Below are 18419 nucleotides of genomic sequence, written 5' to 3' on the forward strand. Positions count from 1 at the left end.
CGAAGTATAAGCAGCTTGATCCACCAGAATAGATCTTCTTTGAGTTTCTGCTGCAGCTTCCTCCAAGAGTTCATCAATATCTGCATCAATTGCTGCATTCGATGTCTCACCCACATAATCATCACCAGAATTGGATGATTCTTCATCAGCACTTCCACTGTAACCAGACGAATCTTCATCTTCAGATGATTCACCACCACTGGCAGAAGATTCTCCACCACTGGTGTGAACTAACTTCTTCACAACCTGAGCAAAACATGCTGTTTCATCAGGAGCATCAGCACCCAACTGGATTGACCAGTCACAACCTTCATCCACCTGAACTGCAAGTGCTCGGTTGGTTTGGTTGTTTGTAGGCACCAATGACCGCTCAGTGTTTCTGTTCTGATTCTGCTGGTTGCCTCGGTTTCTGAAGGGATTTTGATTTCCATGTTGTGCTGGCTTTGTACATTCCCTTTTAAAGTGGCCCCGTTCACCACAGTTGAAGCATTTAACAGCCTGCTTATCGAATCCATACTTGGTGTCTCGCTTACTTTCCAAGCTGGTTCTGCCAGTACTTTCCATCCAATCCTTTGCTCTTCTCACAGCACTCGCAAAGGCCCACTTGATATCCATCAAGTCCATCTCTTCCTTATCAATCTGCCTGTAATCTTCTTGTGTCAGATTAATGTTTCCAATCTGACCTTCTATCAACCCACAGTACGCGCTCACCACAGTGTTAAGCAGCTCCATGTGTTCCTTAGCTACTTCTACACTGATTTTAGAGAAACTTGACGTGTCGAGCTGAACGGTACTAGACTTTGATGGTTGACCTGCAGATGATGTTCCTCCATAGCACGCATATTGTGGTTGTTGAACAGGAGGAGGAGGAGGTGGTTGTATTGGATTTCCATACAGATCTGTGGTTGGAGGCGGCTTCACAGGAACTTGCACTGGATTGCCATACATATCCGTGCTTGTGACAAACGCCGTTTGAAGTGGAGCATGTGAACCGGCTTTTGCAGATGAAGTAGTGGAGGTGCCATAATACATCTCTGGATTCTGTGGCACTGCAACTCTCTTTGCCTTCAACGTTTCTTCCTGATCCTTGTTCTCCAGAAGCTGCACGAAATCGTTGATATTTGTAGTTTTCAACGTTCCGTTGTACTTCAAGATTTCCAGGAAGTTATTCCATTGAGGAGGCAATGCATCGGCAAACTTCTTTACCACCTCTGTTGGAGTCGTTGTGACTTCAAAATTTGTCAGCTCAGTAAGCAGGTGATAGAAACGGCTTGTCATATCTCCCAAGGACTCCTTATCCATACATGTGAAGCCATCGAATTCTTTCTTCAGTAGATCTCGTCGTAGTTGACGTGTGGCTTCATTACCTACTCCTCTTGTCTTCAATGCATCCCACAGCTTCTTCGTAGTCTTGAAACTGACGAACTGATGATAAATATCCTTGCTCAGTGCTTGAGTAAGAATAGCGTATGCTTTCTTTTCTAAGTCATACGTCTTCTTTTGATCCTCAGGAAGATCGGCAAATGTAGCTGTCGAAGAAGCAGCAACCTCGATAGTTTGATCGAATTCCGTAGTGAACCGCAACCATAACTCTGTATTTTGACCAAGAATATATGTATGGAAACGATCAACCCATCCCGGATATTCATTAAGATGCATCAACTTTGGAGGCCTGTTCAAACTTCCGGTTTCACTTTCGCTTAGAAGAAGACTTTGAATACTCGGAGTTTGATTTGAAACAAACGCCCATTGACCAGCTTGAGTGGCATTTGTTTGTGAGGATGTAGATACCGGAGATTCGGCCCATGATGGAGATTGACTGGTATTCATGTATTTTCCACTGTCTGGAGCCGGACTTCCCCACCAACTCGGATTCATGATAGATAAGCAAAATAAATGCTATGAAGAATGATCCGAAAGATAACACAACCGAAAGATCCTGGTCGAAAGATCTGAAATCACAGAAATTTGTTAACTATAAACAGACCACAATCGAAAGATACAACCTTGTTCGAAGGATCAACAGTACTCGAAAGATTACTGTTGACTCTCGAACAATGATCTCGAAAGACTCAAGAACACGAAAGATTCCCTTTTGAAAGATCCTTATCTTTCGTGTTAAATCCTTATCTTTCGAACAACAGATCTCGAAAGATTCACCAATACGAAGGATCCTAATCTTTCGGACACTAATCTTTCGAAAAGATTCCTCTGTCGAAGGATATGTTTCAGACTTCGAAGGATGGGTCGAAGGATATAAATCTTTCAAGCCCTCCTTGATCGAAAGATATCGAAGGATGATCTTTCGATGTCGAAAGATATCTTTCGAGAGGCTCTGACACAACTGACTTTGATGTGATAGGTTGGTGAAAAGGTGATGGGTTGGTGTACCAACTTTCGGCAGAATGGATGGTTCTGCAACAACTTTTCACTAAACTTTTTGACTTTCAAAAATTTTACCAAAATAAGCAAACCATATCCTCAAGTCCAGTTTACCGGAATGATAACCGGAATATGGCCGGAAAAATCAAAGTTTCCCAACCACGATTTTTATGTTACCCAAACCGACCCCAAACACTCCCGATAGGTTTAAACACGTTTTTACTCAAAGAAAATGCAAGAAAACAAGTAAAAACAGGTGCAAAACCAAGTATTTCAACACACCAAAACTTGTAAAAACCCGGTTTTAAACAAGGTTAAGAGCCTTAGCTCTGATACCACTTGTAGGTCCCTATTTCGCGGAGGATTACGAACCTAAACCTTGTTATACAAACCTACTAGCGAGTGCGGAATCCAAGCTAGCAAGCAAACCGAGTTAGTAGCAAGTAGAGAAACAAACACACAAGTTCACCGATTAACACAACTTGTATTAATGCAATGAGGGTTCGGTTACAAGCTCAATGTTTACAGAAATGTTCCATAAACTCTCTAAAGTGTGTGTGTGAGTTTGGACAGAATGCTCTCAGCCTGTGTGTGTATTCTTTCTGTCTTCTGTCTGTCTTACGAAACTCAACATATGCATGGGTATATATACCCAGCTCAGCAGGTCTGGATCGAAGGATCTGATAGATGGTCCGAAGGATCATCTATCGATCATAGCATGTTCGAACGATAAGTATTGACCTCGAAGGATCATCCTTCGAGGTCTAATCAGTCGAACCATATCTTTCGTGCACCTCGAAGGATCAGGTGTATCCTTCGAGGCTATCCTTCGATCAGAACATCTTTCAACTGTTGTCCAAGTCAAACCGGAGGATGGTTGACTTGGTCAACTTACAACACAAATCAGGACATCGTTTATATCAGACCGAATACAGACAAAGTACAGACACAAGTGCACCAACAGTAATACACATGGTTTTTAAAGATATAACTCTTTTTTATATCTATTCAACACGTGTAATATACGAGGTTTTTAAAGTTGTAATTTTTTTTTATCATTTGGTAGATTTATTCAACCCGATTATAGACGGGTTTTTTTAAAGATATGACGTTTTTAGTATTTAGTATACAAAATTACATTTATTTAATCTGTGTAATACACATGGTTTTTAAAGATATAACTTTTTTGTATTATTTGATATATAAAATTACATTTATTTAACCCGTACAATATACGAGTTTCATAAAGATATAACTTTTTATTATTTAATATATAAAATTACATTTATTCAAACTGTGTAATACACGGGGTTATAACCTAGTGAAGTTTATACTTGAATATGTTATTTTGTATTCTTATTATTAAAATACCTTAGAACGGCCCAAGAATTTAATCAAGATATTTCTAATAAAAGTTTTAAATCGATAAAGATACTTCATGATAACTACATGTTCCAAAAAAATTAAATCGATAAAAATTTTAACTACATTTTAAATCAAATGATCGGCTCCAACTGTCAAACCAAGACGAATTGTTAAGCTGCTAAACTGCAAAAAAAAAAAAAAAAAAAAAAAAAAAAAAAGCCTACGAGCCGAACCTTTTGAATCTCAAACCAGTCAAAATGGCCAACTTGCGTCGATTCCAATAGTTCACTAGGTTTTAATTTTTCTTAAACCCCTAATTTATATAGGTTGATAATCCTGAGCATACAAACGGTTACAACTCATGAATATTTTTATATGGAAATGAAAAACTAGATTAATATTATATAATAGTACCAGTAGGTAACACAAACAGCCAACAATCTCGCTTACATTAAGTACCAAGGCATTAGTGTCTAATACAAATAAATATCCTAGAACTACACCAAGGAAGGTTGTGTTGCCATCCGTTAATACAAATAAACTATTTAATCCTAGAACTACACCAAGGAAGGTTGTGTCGCCCATCCATGAATGGTTGTTACACAACTCATGTATTTGATTCGCAAATGTTGCTCGAGCTCTCTGATTTCTCGGTACAAAGATTTAACTTTGTGAAAGTATTGAGGAATTGTTAAATCTTGTTGTGCAATTGATAACAACTCACTTTCCAACATTGCAACTTGGTATCATGCTTCTTGGGAAACAGTCCTGTGAGGACATCTCACATTGCCTTTGGTGCTTCTGCGTCCCGAAATTGTTCCAACAGTTTTTCTTCCATTATGGCCTATAACCAAACATGGCCTTCCCAACCTTGATTCTCCACTTGTGAATGGCGTCGTTTAGATTGTTTCTTGGAATTGTGGTCTCTGCTCCGTTAACAACCACCCACAGGTCTCGTCCTTGTAAAAATGACATACAAGTAGACCATCTGACCTTGCTGTGATACCGGTTATTAAACTGATCCTACCCGGTTCCACCCTTAAACTCAATCGTCAACTTAAGGGTGGAGGGTATAGTCAATCACCCTAGGGTGTTTGAGTGAAATCCTATCCAATAATATGATGACATGTCAACTCCCCATTTCACTCCCCATTTTGCACTCAATCAGGGGTATAGTCAATCACTCTGGGGTGTTTGAGTAGGTTAAAAAATAAAAAAAATTGTGATTAGTTAAAAGGGGTCGGGACCCACCATTTTCTCAATCACTCTCTCTCCCCCATTTCGGTAAAAGTTCACCGATTTCCATACCCTCTCTCTTGGTCACCGCACATGTTCAAACACACGGTATAGTCACCGATTGGTGACATACCCTCCCCGCTCAAGTCCCCGAGCTCTATACCCTCCACCCTAAACACACACACAGATATTGCACAAACTTGTGCAACGTCGACTATAAGTCTATAACATACTAATGTTTGTCTTGCTAATAAATTTAAAATTCAAATTAATAAACTTAACCGTTACTATTAAAATAAATATGACAGTTAATAACAATCTGTTTTGTCCAACCATTTCGGGTATGACAGTTAATGTAATTGCTTAGTAAAGAATAAAAACTAAAAATGTTAACATGTGTTTTTTATCGTTTAGTTTGGTACCATTTGCTGTCTCACTTGCTTAACACGTGTATAATGCCACCCGCAAGTTAAGTTTTTTATTTCAAGTTATTTGACCTTGAACTTAACTCAGCAGTTTTTGAACATGAGATATAAATAATATTAAACTTGTGTAGATATCGGACCACATTTAATAGTTTGTTAATAATTTGAGACCCCAAAATTTTGGAGGTGTCTGAACATACTTAGTAAATCCCACCAATAGCAAAGCTAAGGTAGAGTCTGAGGAGGGTAAGATGTAGACAGTCTTACCTCTACCGTAGGAATAGAGAGGCTGTTTCCAGTGAGACCCCTGACTTGATAGTAGTTTTGCATTGGCCATAAGGCACATAACACTCAACAATTGAGACAAAGGTCGAATCAAGCACAAAAGTAAATATGATCACTTTCACAAGACCTGTTTGTGTGACGCCGAAGATGTAATCTTTAGTCTTTAAATTCTTTGGGTCGAAAAGAACTCAAGTCAAATGAAACTTATTTGATTGTGCAGGGTTTGATTAAGGTACAGTGCCTTAGAAGAAACTCTTTTACCAACAAAAGGCACACTTTAATTAAGTTATATAAATACATAGGTAGAGGATCCTGTACAAAGTGGAATTTTTGTGAGAAGTGTGAGAAATAATTTGGGAGTGACAAGTGTCCTTTATCCTAATTAATTCAAAAGGGTATATTAGTAATTTGACATTCTTATCATTTAATTGATTTCCAAGATAACTGCCAAAAAAAAAAAAAAAACTAAACTGGTGATGAGTTTTTATAGGGATTGATTCGAAATTTGAATTTTTTTTGCAAGATCCAATAAGATTATCATCTACGCATCATTCTTCATCAATTATAAATATATGAAATCGCTAGATACCTTCCCCAGATACAATACAGTTGTTTACTTTCTGCGTCCTTTTTCGATTTTGGTGTTTTTATAGCATTTACAGATGTATAGTGTTTTATCCTCAATCAATAGTGTTATATTATGTACAGACATCTTAATTTCCTTTCATAGTGTTTTATCTCCAATCAATAGTGTTATATTCTGTACAGACATCTTAATTTTCTGGTTCATAGTGTTTTATTCCCAATCAATAGTGTTATATTCTGTAGAGACATCTTAATTTTCTGGTTTATAGTGTTTTATCTCCAATCAATAGTGTTATATTCTGTACAGACATCTTGATTTTCTGGTTCATAGTGTTTTATCCCCAATCAATAGTGTTATATTCTGTACAGACATCTTGATTTTTCTGGTTCATAGTGTTATATCTTCATATAGTGTTTTATCAAGGGTTCATAGTGTTATATCTTCATATAGTGTAGGATACGGTTACCATTTTTTATTGGGGAAAGTTGCTGATTTTTAGGAGAATAATGGGGGTTTTGGTTGTGTAGGAGACGGTTACCATATTTGAAATATTTGAAAAGACACTATTGCCCTTCAATTTTACATAAGGCCCTTCTAATTAAAACATAATTTACATTTTATACCCTATTGATCTCAACCATTAGATCAAATATCCAATGGTTTAAAACACTTCTTACCCTTCTCACATTTTAAACACTTTTTACCATATCCCTACCCTAAATACATATTCAAATTATAATCCTTAACTGAACTTATTTGAGCCAGTATGTTTTACTTTTAACCAGAATGTAAGCCATGACATGATGTTCTTCATACAAGAACACAAAATGAGACTCCAAAATATTAATAGTTTTAAGGTACCTGATCAGTCTACACATATCTTTCAGTTGTTAATAGCCCACCATTTGTTTAAAGATCTTAGAACTACTCAAGAACTGAATCTTGAGTCAACATCTTTCAAACAAACACAAAAAATAAAGTTTATGTTCTTGCTTCAAGCTAGAACTCAAAAAGGGCACCTTAAACACTAATACTTCTAATCAAATTCTAGTTTGATTTTCAGGATACCTGATCTTCTTGAAGATATCTTTCAGTTCTTGGTTATCCACCATTTCTTGCAAGATCTTATCATCCACTTTCACCTTGTTCTTCGGCTCCCCGCCAGCCATGGAAGCCGAAGAAAAAACCATCTCTGCTAACCGCCATTTCTCTACTTGTCTATCATACTTCTCCTCCTCGGTGGTGCCAGCCGCCATCAAGTGGTACGTGTACACCACTTTCTTCTGACCAAGCCTATAAGCCCTGCTAATAGCTTGTATTTCTACAGACGGGTTCCAAACGACATCCAAAAGAACCACCCGAGAAGCACCATAAAGATGAATCCCTTCAGAACAACATCTTATAGATGCCAACAACACTTTCAGTTCACTCTTGGGATCGTTAAAAGCGTTTATTATATTTTGCCTGCGCGTCTGTTGTATCTTTCCTTGTATGAGTGTGATCTCCTTCTCAACGCTCCAACCAAAAGCATGGGCGATTTGATCTTGTAACAAAAGTTGTGGATGGATAAACTGACTAAAGATCAAAACCTTTTCATTCAAAGGAAGACTAAGGCGAATCAGCTCCATGACAAACCTTGTTTTCACACCAACTTCAGGCTGCAGTCTCACATCTTCAAGTTCTTGTTTGTTTATCGAGTTTTCTTCTTTTTCAGATAACGAGCAGTGAAGGATTAATGACGGATGAACCGCCACCAAAGTAACTTTATGTTCATACTCAAAAGTGCTTCCTAAAGTTCCCAGATTTTCAATAAAACCTTTTTGAAATGGTGAAGGGTTTAGAAAAATGACACTTTGTCTCAAACCAGGAAGCCTGCTTTCCAAGATATGTCCTTTATGAACATGAACAAAAGGCAGAATGATCTCCTTGAGCTTCTCAATATCTTCGGCCCTCGATCTACCTCTAAATTTCCTCATGTTCCTACGCTGAATCATATCTGCAAAAAACTTTTCCTTCACAATGCTATTTGCGGTTGCTGGCCTTACTATTTTCAGCATGTTAAACAATTCCCTGAAATTGTTTTGAAATGGGGTTCCAGATAAGATCACTCGGTTTCTGGTCTTTAACTTCAAAAGCGTGTTCCAGATTTTACTGTGTTCGCAACGGGGCGTGTGTCCTTCATCAAGAACTACTAGTCCTGGCATATCCAGCAAACACGTCCTTATTTTTTCATGATCTATGTTCTTATACGAGTACGAATCCCCAGCTAGTTTTTCATACAAATTGTAGCTTACTCCAAGAACACTTCCACCGTTAGTCCAAGAACTTATCTTCATAGCACGTATCAAATCTTTATTATGTGTGGAACTACCAAAACTCATTTCTCTTCTCAAATGCTCAGTGTTGTGCAAGTTAATGAAGGAAATCCCGACTCGCCATTTTTTGAATTCGTCTTCCCATGTTAGAAGCATGCTAGCCGGAGCAATTATGACTGGACAACATTTGGGAAATTTCTTGAGAAATGACTCCATAAACACAATTGTCAAGAAAGTTTTACCCGTGCCAGGGGCATGTGAGATGATGCAGCCCCCACCGCCAACACCGCCACTACCACGTGAACAAAGTTTTTGTAATCTTGAGAGCTCAATAGTTCCCGCCAAATTATTCCACAAAAACTCAAATCCTTCTTGTTGATGGGAATACATGCGTGCCTGAATATGCGTTGGGATGAGTTCCCAGACCGTTCCTTTGGTCTGCTTGCAAGTGTCATAAGGATTCGAATCTAAATCCATGTAATATGGGTTTTCATGACTAAAAAACTGTTGTTCATCAAAATGCGGCCTTCTATTAGACCTATCAGGTGCATAGCTTGCCTGCAATATACGATAGTAATTGTTATAATCAGAACATCTAAGCGCGAACCATGAAAAAGCATCAATACTTAAAGTTACTCACTAGCTTCGGTATAACATATCTGCTCTCAACAAGGACATCTCCACATAAAAGACATCTCAAGCCTGTTTGTTCTTCAAAGTAAGTATCACCGTGTTCTCCGTTCTCGCAAAGGTCATTGTCATCATAATAATCGACTTCCTCTCGATTCTCGACCTGCATGAACAGAATATATATAGTAAATATTTATAGTAGACAAAAGAACAAATAAAAAGACTGATAAATTATTTAACCTGGGGAATTCTATAGGAACCAACTTCATCACATTTGAGTGCAAACTCCATCTCTTCAAATAATTCTTCCCCGTTTGATTCGATACTTTTTTGACTCGACTCGTCCTCAGTGTCTTCAAATTTGAAATGTGAAGGAAGACACTCATCTTCCTGTGTTATATGCTCTTCTTCATTATTAATAACGGACTCCAAAATAGCATTTATACATGCAGCGACATCTCTTCGACCAGCCTTCTTAAATTTTCCATTTTTGACCGATTTTGCTTTATCATCTTTCAGGTAACGACTGATTAATTTGTCTATTGTATTTTGTTTTTCATTTACTTCTGTATCACTCGATTCATCCCTTGGTATTTGACACGTACTTTTCGTATTTGTTTTGTGTACAGAAGGGCTCTTCGCTTTTCGGGACGCTGATCCAGACCAAGCTTTTTCCTTATCGTTTTGTGTGCGCCGATGCGGCCTCTTGTTTACCGATAAAAGGTCAGTATCATCCAAGTCATCACTCTCACTTTCACTAGAATCAATTGGCACATCTTCAGTAAACTGAAACGAGCTCGCTTTCGTATCCTTTTGACTTCTATGATCATATTTGCAGGATACTGGAAGTGCCACAATAGCATGTGTTATGAACTTACCATTTAGACACAAAAAAAGGATCAAGAATCAATAATCAAGAAGAAAGAAGCATCACCTTCATGTTCTTCAAGATTCACATATCCATCACCTTCATGTTCATCTGAATCTGAGCTATCTAATGAGTAAACAAATTCATAAAAAATAAGGATAATTCATAATATGATAGAAAAAAGTCAAGAACTTTGGTCCAACTACTATATTTTGAGTAAAATAACTTTTTTTTCAACTGAAAAATAGATTAAAAAACAAGTTAAGTTACCTAAAAAGGATAATGGGTTGGTTCTGGTGCCGTATGGCCTCTTGTTCAATTGTGATAAAAATCTTTTAAAGTTTGGCTTCTTGAATTCACTAGAACTAGATGACTCGTCTTCAGTAGACCAAAACGGGTCTGAATCCGTGTTGTTAAGATTACCAGATGCTTTAAGATCCTCAGATGTGTCATCAGTCTCTGTTAAGATTTTAACATTTAGAAACATAAATGGGTTGGTTGGACGAGTTGAGTAACGGGTCAGGACTACAACTAGTTGAGATTTTATATATGATCTGGTCTCAAACATAAAATACAAATCAAGAATAAAAAACATCACCTTCTTCATCCGAGTCATCTTTGTAATGAACGTAAGTATCTGTCCCGGTTTTAAAAGGACTTGCTGAACCGTAACATTTGATCGTATGATTTGTATCATCTGGTTCTGCATTTAATTCAATAAAATCATCAAAAATCCATATAGACTAATTCTTGGTTTTACAAACTTTTCTTATTGATCTACAACTTCCTTTGAATCATAGAAAACATAATATACAAATTAATAAAACGAAAACAGGTTATTATAAAGATGACAGTAAACACTACCATGTTGAATATTTGATTCAAAAGATCTGCAATCATCATCAACATCAATAACTTCATGATCACGCGTTCGAGATTGATTGCGTGCAGGACCGGAAAACCCTTGAATAGTTTCAACAAACTTATCAGTCATCCAACATTATAAGAATGTTAATTTAATAATATATGTGATGGAAAAGAAATACACAAATATCAAACCAGTTTATGATGATGTGATCATTGAGCATTCAACAATAAAGTAAAAAATGGAAACAAATAATAATGAAGCAAGAACAATGTTGGTTTAACTAGAATTAATTGGAATATTTTGATCTCAAACATTAATACAGATCAAGAATCAAAAACATTACCTTCTTCATCCGATACATCTGAGTAACGATCGTAAGTATGTGTCCCGGCTTTAAACGGACTTGCTGAACCGTAACATTTGATCTTATCATCTGATTCTGCATTTAATTTAAAAAAAAATCACAAAAATCTATATGGCTGTTTGGCAACATCTGAATGGTTAAGTGCTGAACCAGTAAGAGGTCTGAACCAGTAAGAGGTTTGAACCATTAAAAGCTTCTATAATGCTTAACCGTTCAGAGGCAAATGTCTGACCAATTCAGATCAGAGGTCTTAATCATTCAGACTCTGTATAAATCTTAACCATTCAGAGGCAAATGTTTGAATCATTCAGACATTTGCTCGCGAAACAACCAATCTAAACCATTAAGTGCTGAATTGGTAAAAGGTCTGAACCATTAAAGAGCCTCATTAAGAAGTAAACAAACAGCCCCTTAATTCTTGGTTTCACTAAAATTTTCTTGTTAATCTACAAGTCCTTTTAAATCATACTAAACACAATATACAAACTAACAAAACCAGAACATGTTATTATAAAGCTAATAGCAAATATTACCATGTTGAACAGTTGGTTCAGAAGCACTGCAATCATCATCATCATCATCATCATCATCATCATCATCAACATCAATAACTTCATGATCATCAACACCACACCCTGTACTAAACCCGGGTTCTCGGTTTCGCTTTCGAGATCGATTGTGTGCAGAACCAGAAAACCCTTGAATGGTTACATTAATCAAACATATCAGTCAACCAACAATATAAGAATGTGTTGGAAAAAAAAACACAAATATTAAACCGGTTTATGATCAATGAGCATTCAACAATAAAGTAAAAAATAAAAAATAAAAAAATAAGGATGAAGCAAGAACAATAACAATGAGCAGCTGAATATTGTTACCTTGAGCTGTTTGAAGCCTGGTTCTTTTGGCCACAGGTACAAACAAGTTATAGTTGTAATTGTCCATTGTGACGAAAAATAAACTGAACTGAGAGTTTTAGTTGGGATTTTGTTGAACAGAGGAGATGAAGGGTTTGTTGGAGTTCATGAAGAAGGTGAGGAATCAATGGAGTCTGTGACAGTGTTTATTACTGGCGGGCGAATTGTGATGTGATGTTTTTTTCTTTAATTTGTCATTTAATTCAAGAAAAGGATAAAGCTCCTTTAAATACAAAATATGTATATATTTTACTGTTTCGCTATTTAACGTAAAAATACATAAATGATAAGAAAGAAGATTAAATGGATCGAATAAAAGTATATGTGTTTATACATTTAATTCTTAATTTATCAACTTGTTGAATAGCTTCTTTTAGTAAAGTATTGTTTTGTAGTATTTCTCTTTTTTTATAATTTAATTAGAGCATCTACATGAATTAAAAGGCCGGGGAGAGAGAGGCGCTACAAGGTATTGTTATGATAGCTTGTTGGAGTTTGTAGAAGGCTAGGAATGAGAAGAGGTTCAACACTAAGGATGCCAAGATCAATGATATTTTCAGCGAAGTTAGATTCTTGGGTTATCTTTGGTTTAGGAATAGATCCAACTTTAAGACGATCCTTTGGTTGGATTGGTGTAATTTCGTAATTATGTAAGTTTTTTGTTTGTTCCGGCCTAGTTTTCGAGTTCCGGATGTTTCTAATGAAGTTAGCTTTAAAAAAAAAAACTATTAACTATATATACGTGTATTTTAAATAATAACACCTATAGAAAAATGGTTATAATAAATGTAAGCACAAGCTAGAAATAAAAATAATTTTAAAAGTTCAACTTTTGTGAGAAAAACTTGAAGAAAATGGTTATAATAAATGTAAGCACAAGCTATAAATAAAAATATTTTTGAGTAAATTGTCATTTTAGTTCTTGAGTTTTGTCCAAATTTGTCATTTTAGTCCAAATAGTTTTTTTTCGCCTCTGGGTCCCTGACTTTTCCATTTTGTTGCCATTTTGATCATTTTGTCTAACTCCATCCAAAAACCCAGTTTTTAACAGGGGTATTTTTGGGATTTCCTTAAAAGATGTTTTTACTTGCATTTTTGATCCATTCTTTTTATCCCATATATAAAGACATTTTACCCCAATTAAAACCCTATTTCACCCTAAGTGTCAGCTTCTTCCTCATACGATCATCAAAAATCTTCCATACACACAGTTCAGTCGACGACGATTGGAAAGCAACAACAATGTGGAATGCTCAGCCTCCTGGTTCAAACTTTAATCTCGAATTAGATTATGGTATGTACTACATTAGTGTAATGATCCCCTGTTTTCTTCGATTAGGGTTTTTTAATGGTGTGTTTTGTTGTTGATTTCAGCTGACGAGCCAGACCTGTTCACGTTTGAGATACATCATGGAGGGGAATTGATTGACTTTCTAGAATTTGGGTATGAGGGTAAAGTATCGTATATCGACAAGGTTAACCCTGACTACTTTTCTTTGATCATATTTAATGATATGATGTGTGAGCTAGGTTACATAGAAGATGAACTAGGGGGATTAAGATACAACTTTAGGATTCCAGGGGAATGTTTTGAATTCGGGATAAGATCTTTAATGGGTGATAGTGATGTTATTAGAATGATCAAGTATACGCAAACTAACAAGGTCATTGAGGTGTATGTTGAGCATATTTGGGCAGTGGCGGACCCAGGATTTTATTTCAATGGGGTCCATTTTTTGGGTTGGTCCTTGTTCGGGTCGAGTTAAAGTGAGGTTTGAACTAGATTTAAAAAAAATAAGAAAAATGAGCTCATGGATTGAACCCATGACCTTTTGGTGGAAAAGAGGGAGATTTACCACTACACCAGCTTTCTTTTTATTTCTATGGTGTCCACCTAATTGTATTTATGGGGTCCATATACAATTTAATATACCGAATCTACTATTTTTTTTTTAAAAGATTGGGGTCCGGGGACCCCGGTGGCACCAATGTGGGTCCGCCCCTGTATTTGGGGTAATAAAAAGCAAGGTGATGCTGCAAACTTTGGTGATGAATCACAAGCTGATCCTGCAAACTTAGGCGATTTAACACAAGCTGAAGTGCAGGGTAAAGAAAAAGAGGTTAGGGATGATGAAAAAGAGGTTAGTGCAGTAGATGTAAGCTCTGACTCTAGTTCAGATGACAGTGATGAAAGTGCTGAAAGTGCTGATGTAGTAGACGATGAACAGAGCAAAGAAACTGAGGTAAAATATGCAAAATTTATTGATCCTGATGGTGGTGATGATCCTGATTATAGTGGTAATGAGGATGAGGGTAGTGATGAAAGTGAGGAGGGTAGTGATAAAGGTGAGGAAGGTAGTGATAGTAAGGATCCTGATTACATAGTAGATGAGGAATACATAGATGATGTTGATATGGATCAGGTTGAGTTTAGAGCTGCTGTAGAATTTGATATCAGTGATGATGAAGGGGAGGCTCAGGATGAGCAAGAAGTTGATGACTTTGAGATAGACAATTTTGATAGTCTTAGTGATGAAGAGCATACAAGTGTTAGAGAAAAGGCAGTTAGGGGGGTAAGGAATAAGAAAAAAAAAGGCAACCGATGATTGCCAATTCTATGTTGGTCAGTGTTTTGATGATAAAGAGGACATTAGGCAAATGGTGAAAGAATATGTAGTCCAATCTAGAAGGCAACTCTTTATCTATAGAAATGATAAGGTTAGAATGAGGGTTCTTTGTCATGGTATTAATCCAAAATCAGGTAGTTGTGAAGCTAATGTTAGTAAGGGCAAGAAAGTAAAATCAGGTAAAGATGAGTCAAATGTTGGTAGTTCAAGTGCAGTAAATAAAGGCAAGAAAAGTAAAGGGAAGACACATGGTGGTGGGCCCAAAACAAGACAAATGTCTAAAAAGAAGAAGATTCCCTCTTGTCCTTGGACCTTGCATGTTTCCAAAGTTAAAAGGGAAGGCACATGGATGGTGAAGACATTTAATAAGGAGCATACTTGTTTACAAACCCGAGATGTGTCTCTCTGCACAATAAGTTGGCTAGCAAAGGAAATTGAACCCATCATTCAAGTTAATCCAGAAATACCACTGAAGGCACTTGTAGATGCAATACAAAAGAAGCATCAAGTTGAAGTGACTTTTCATAAGATATTTAGGGCAAAGGCAAAGGCAACTAAGAAGGTTCAAGGTGATTACTCTGATCAATACAGTAACCTTAGAGATTATTGTGAGGAACTTACTAGGGCAAATCCTGGTACGACTGTAAAAATTGAAGTTGAGCCTGAATGTAACCCAAGCAGTCCAACAAGACAATTTAAGAGGGTTTATATATGTTTGAGGCCATTAAAGGTAGGGTTTAACAAGGCTGGAAGGGATCTACTTGGGCTTGATGGCTGTTTTCTGAAAGGACCTTGGCCTGGACAGATTTTAACAACAGAGTATAATCTTTAATATAACTATTCTTTAACTATTTTCTTAAATTATATGGATAAGGAATGCAATCTGAAAGGTTTTTAGAAAATGAACATATTCTTTTTATAAAATAATGATTTTTAGTAAAGTTATAAATATAAAAAAAAATTGGATGTCAAATGCTTTAAGAGTGCACAACACTCTATCACTCAACAATATGGTAGTTTTTTGAAATTTTCTTACTCCGTCTCTTAAACTTGATCACTTTTTTTTTTCTTCAAAATATCGTTTAGCAAAATAAATAAATTCCAAGAAACTATATATACAATATATTTATTTAAATGACTTGTTTACGCATATATCATATTTTTCTATAAATAATATAAAAAAGTATGCTTGTCTAAAGTTTATATATTTGGAATATATTTGTCATTCATACTACTATTTTTATTTTTAAACGAGAACTTCATTAGAAAAGATACCACCCCGAAAACCGGGAGGTCAAAAGAAACAAGCGGACTTACATAATTACAAATTTACACCAGTTTTTCCAAGATAAGTTTTTATACTTCGATAATACAAATTCATGCTACTACTTTGATAATAAAATAAGAGAATATGTTGGCATTTTCAGTGATATTCAATCTTGTAATATAGCTGGAAGAAGATATTTTTGATATAGTAATTAATAAGTCGGTTACTATTATCAATAGTATATTACTTTCAAAAAAAAAACTATTATCAATAGTATATTCACCTATAGACTATGGACAATGATAATCATGACTGCAAGGTGACTTGGGAGTATAACGTCATCGATGTCTCAAGACATGATAAAGAACTAAAAAGTAACGAAATTTAAGACCATCCGTAGTGGTTTTTTTTTTTTTTTTTTTTTGCCGTTTTCCCTAAAAAATACTCAAACACGCCTGGTAACCACATGCTTTTTTAAACTCCTTCAACATGTTCTTTGACCAATTAGACTCTTCCACAATCAAATATCAATATTTTTAATTAAAAAGACAAAATAATAATTATTGGGTAATCATTAATGGGGCACTATACCACTACACCCACTTAAAAAAACTTTTGATAATGACCCAATGCTGACTGGACCGCGACATGACGCAAAACGCCAAAAGATGGGGGCAGTGTCTTCCCCTCCCACAGTCCCACTACACATGGTCTTTGATTTGAGCTAACTTTATACTGTTTAAATGCTAAGAACCAGTCTCTACAAAGACTTAACAAAGAATCATATATTAATTTAAAAATTAAAATGGGAAGACTTATATGAACAACTTATTTGATTATTTTTGTTCGAAACTAAACACTCTTCAGTCTTATTTGACTTTTTTTGTTCCGCTCAAATTGTTCTTAAAGAACAACTTTTATTTGCAACAAGAACTATACAAAGGGATTCTAAAATTATCCAACAAGAACTATATAAAGAGATTCTAAATTTGTAACTAATTCCAAAACGTGCATAAGAGCATTCACGATCCTTTCATCAAATTATGTGAAAGAGACTTTTATATTATAAGAAATGGTTATGAGTGGATAAAGAGTAAATACAATTGTTTATCTATATATTTGAGGAAAATTGTTTACCTTCTATATTTTTTCAGTATATTTAAAAGTGATTGTTGGTGGAGGAGACAGAAAAAGTAAAGATAAATATATAAAAAAATAATATTATTTAATTGAAGTAAGTGAGAAAATATAAGTGTTTTTAGTGATTATAGGATAGATTTGATGAAATGATTGTGAATGCTAGAACACCTCATTTCTACTTCCCTCAAATTGGAATAAGGTCTCGTTCGAAGAGATCATTGGTTGGAAAGTTACTTGGTAAGCCATGTTTGAAACTAACACAAAAGTTGTGGAGAAAATAGTACTTGTTTGAAGAATCCTAGATTCCTATTTGTGTTGTTCTCTTAATCCGTTGTAACATACTTCAACTCAAATCAAAATTTTGTAGGAAGTGAGATTCACTTTTATTAAAACAATAATTAAAATATATAATAACTATACTCTTGTTATTCGTAGAAAATACGATAGTAAAATATCAGTTACGATTACGAAACTACATTATCTCTCTGATTTAAAAAAACTAATACCGAGATTAATGTAATTGTAAAATTTTTCAAATACAGTTTCTTGAATATATATAAAGAAAGAATACCAGAACTATCGCTTCCTTAGATTAAGTTTTTATCATCACCATATATCTAACATATCTTTTACTGATGCTATTGTCATTTATGATTCTTTATAATATTCTCAAATATTATAGTTGATCTAAGGTTATAGCAGGCTAAGTTTCTTTATAATATCCTCATTCTTTTTGGTTTTGGTTGGTTGTTTTTGTAGAAGGGAGTCAATTTACTATGGGAAAAGTTTTGCCAACTCGAAGGATATGCATCTTTAAAGGAGGGACTCGACTATCTTTAAATTGTATTTCCTCTTTATTACTAATTTATGTAACATGATACTTTGTTTGTATCTTGTATTGATGTACATGACACTGTTAGTTATAACGACATCAAAACATCATTGCGCCAGTTATTTCAGTGCTCAAAGGTTGGTTCTTTTTTTTTTCTTTAAAAATCTTTCCCCCTTTAGCCTTAAAGTGACACCAACATTATGTCTATATAAAATATTGATTGCAAATTTATCTATTATATTTGTTAAGGAGTATTGTTTGATGGACATAATTGGAACGATTAGACGTAGCAATGATGGTCTTATAATA

At 35.4% G+C, this 18419-nt stretch overlaps 1 protein-coding gene across 1 annotated transcript; it reads right to left on the reverse strand.

Moving 5' to 3' along the window:
* Positions 1-7080: 7080 nt before the first annotated feature.
* LOC110907736 (SNF2 domain-containing protein CLASSY 3) lies at positions 7081-12397 on the reverse strand. The gene is made up of 10 exons (XM_022152672.2): positions 12206-12397; positions 11858-12022; positions 11304-11399; positions 10957-11055; positions 10691-10795; positions 10363-10551; positions 10159-10218; positions 9465-10066; positions 9235-9387; positions 7081-9152 (listed from the first exon to the last, which is right to left on the reverse strand). Exons 1-10 carry the CDS (start codon positions 12270-12272, stop codon positions 7320-7322), a joined length of 3369 nt encoding a protein of 1122 aa, XP_022008364.2. The 5' UTR covers positions 12273-12397; the 3' UTR covers positions 7081-7319.
* Between the last annotated feature and the right edge of the window lie 6022 nt (positions 12398-18419).

The sequence above is a fragment of the Helianthus annuus genome, chromosome 16, assembly GCF_002127325.2.
Source record: "Helianthus annuus cultivar XRQ/B chromosome 16, HanXRQr2.0-SUNRISE, whole genome shotgun sequence".
NCBI lineage: Eukaryota > Viridiplantae > Streptophyta > Magnoliopsida > Asterales > Asteraceae > Helianthus > Helianthus annuus.

What these genes read in the sequence shown, in the direction of transcription:
- LOC110907736 (XM_022152672.2), bottom strand. Translation starts at nt 12,272, where the DNA reads ATGGACAATTACAACTATAACTTGTTTGTACCTGTGGCCAAAAGAACC. An exon ending in AGATGTATCGGATGAAGAAG is followed by an intron (nt 11,056 to 11,303) that starts GTAATGTTTTTG and finishes AAACTATTCAAG; the next exon opens with GGTTTTCCGGTCCTGCACGC. An exon ending in GTTCCTATAGAATTCCCCAG is followed by an intron (nt 9,388 to 9,464) that starts GTTAAATAATTT and finishes CTGTTCATGCAG; the next exon opens with GTCGAGAATCGAGAGGAAGT.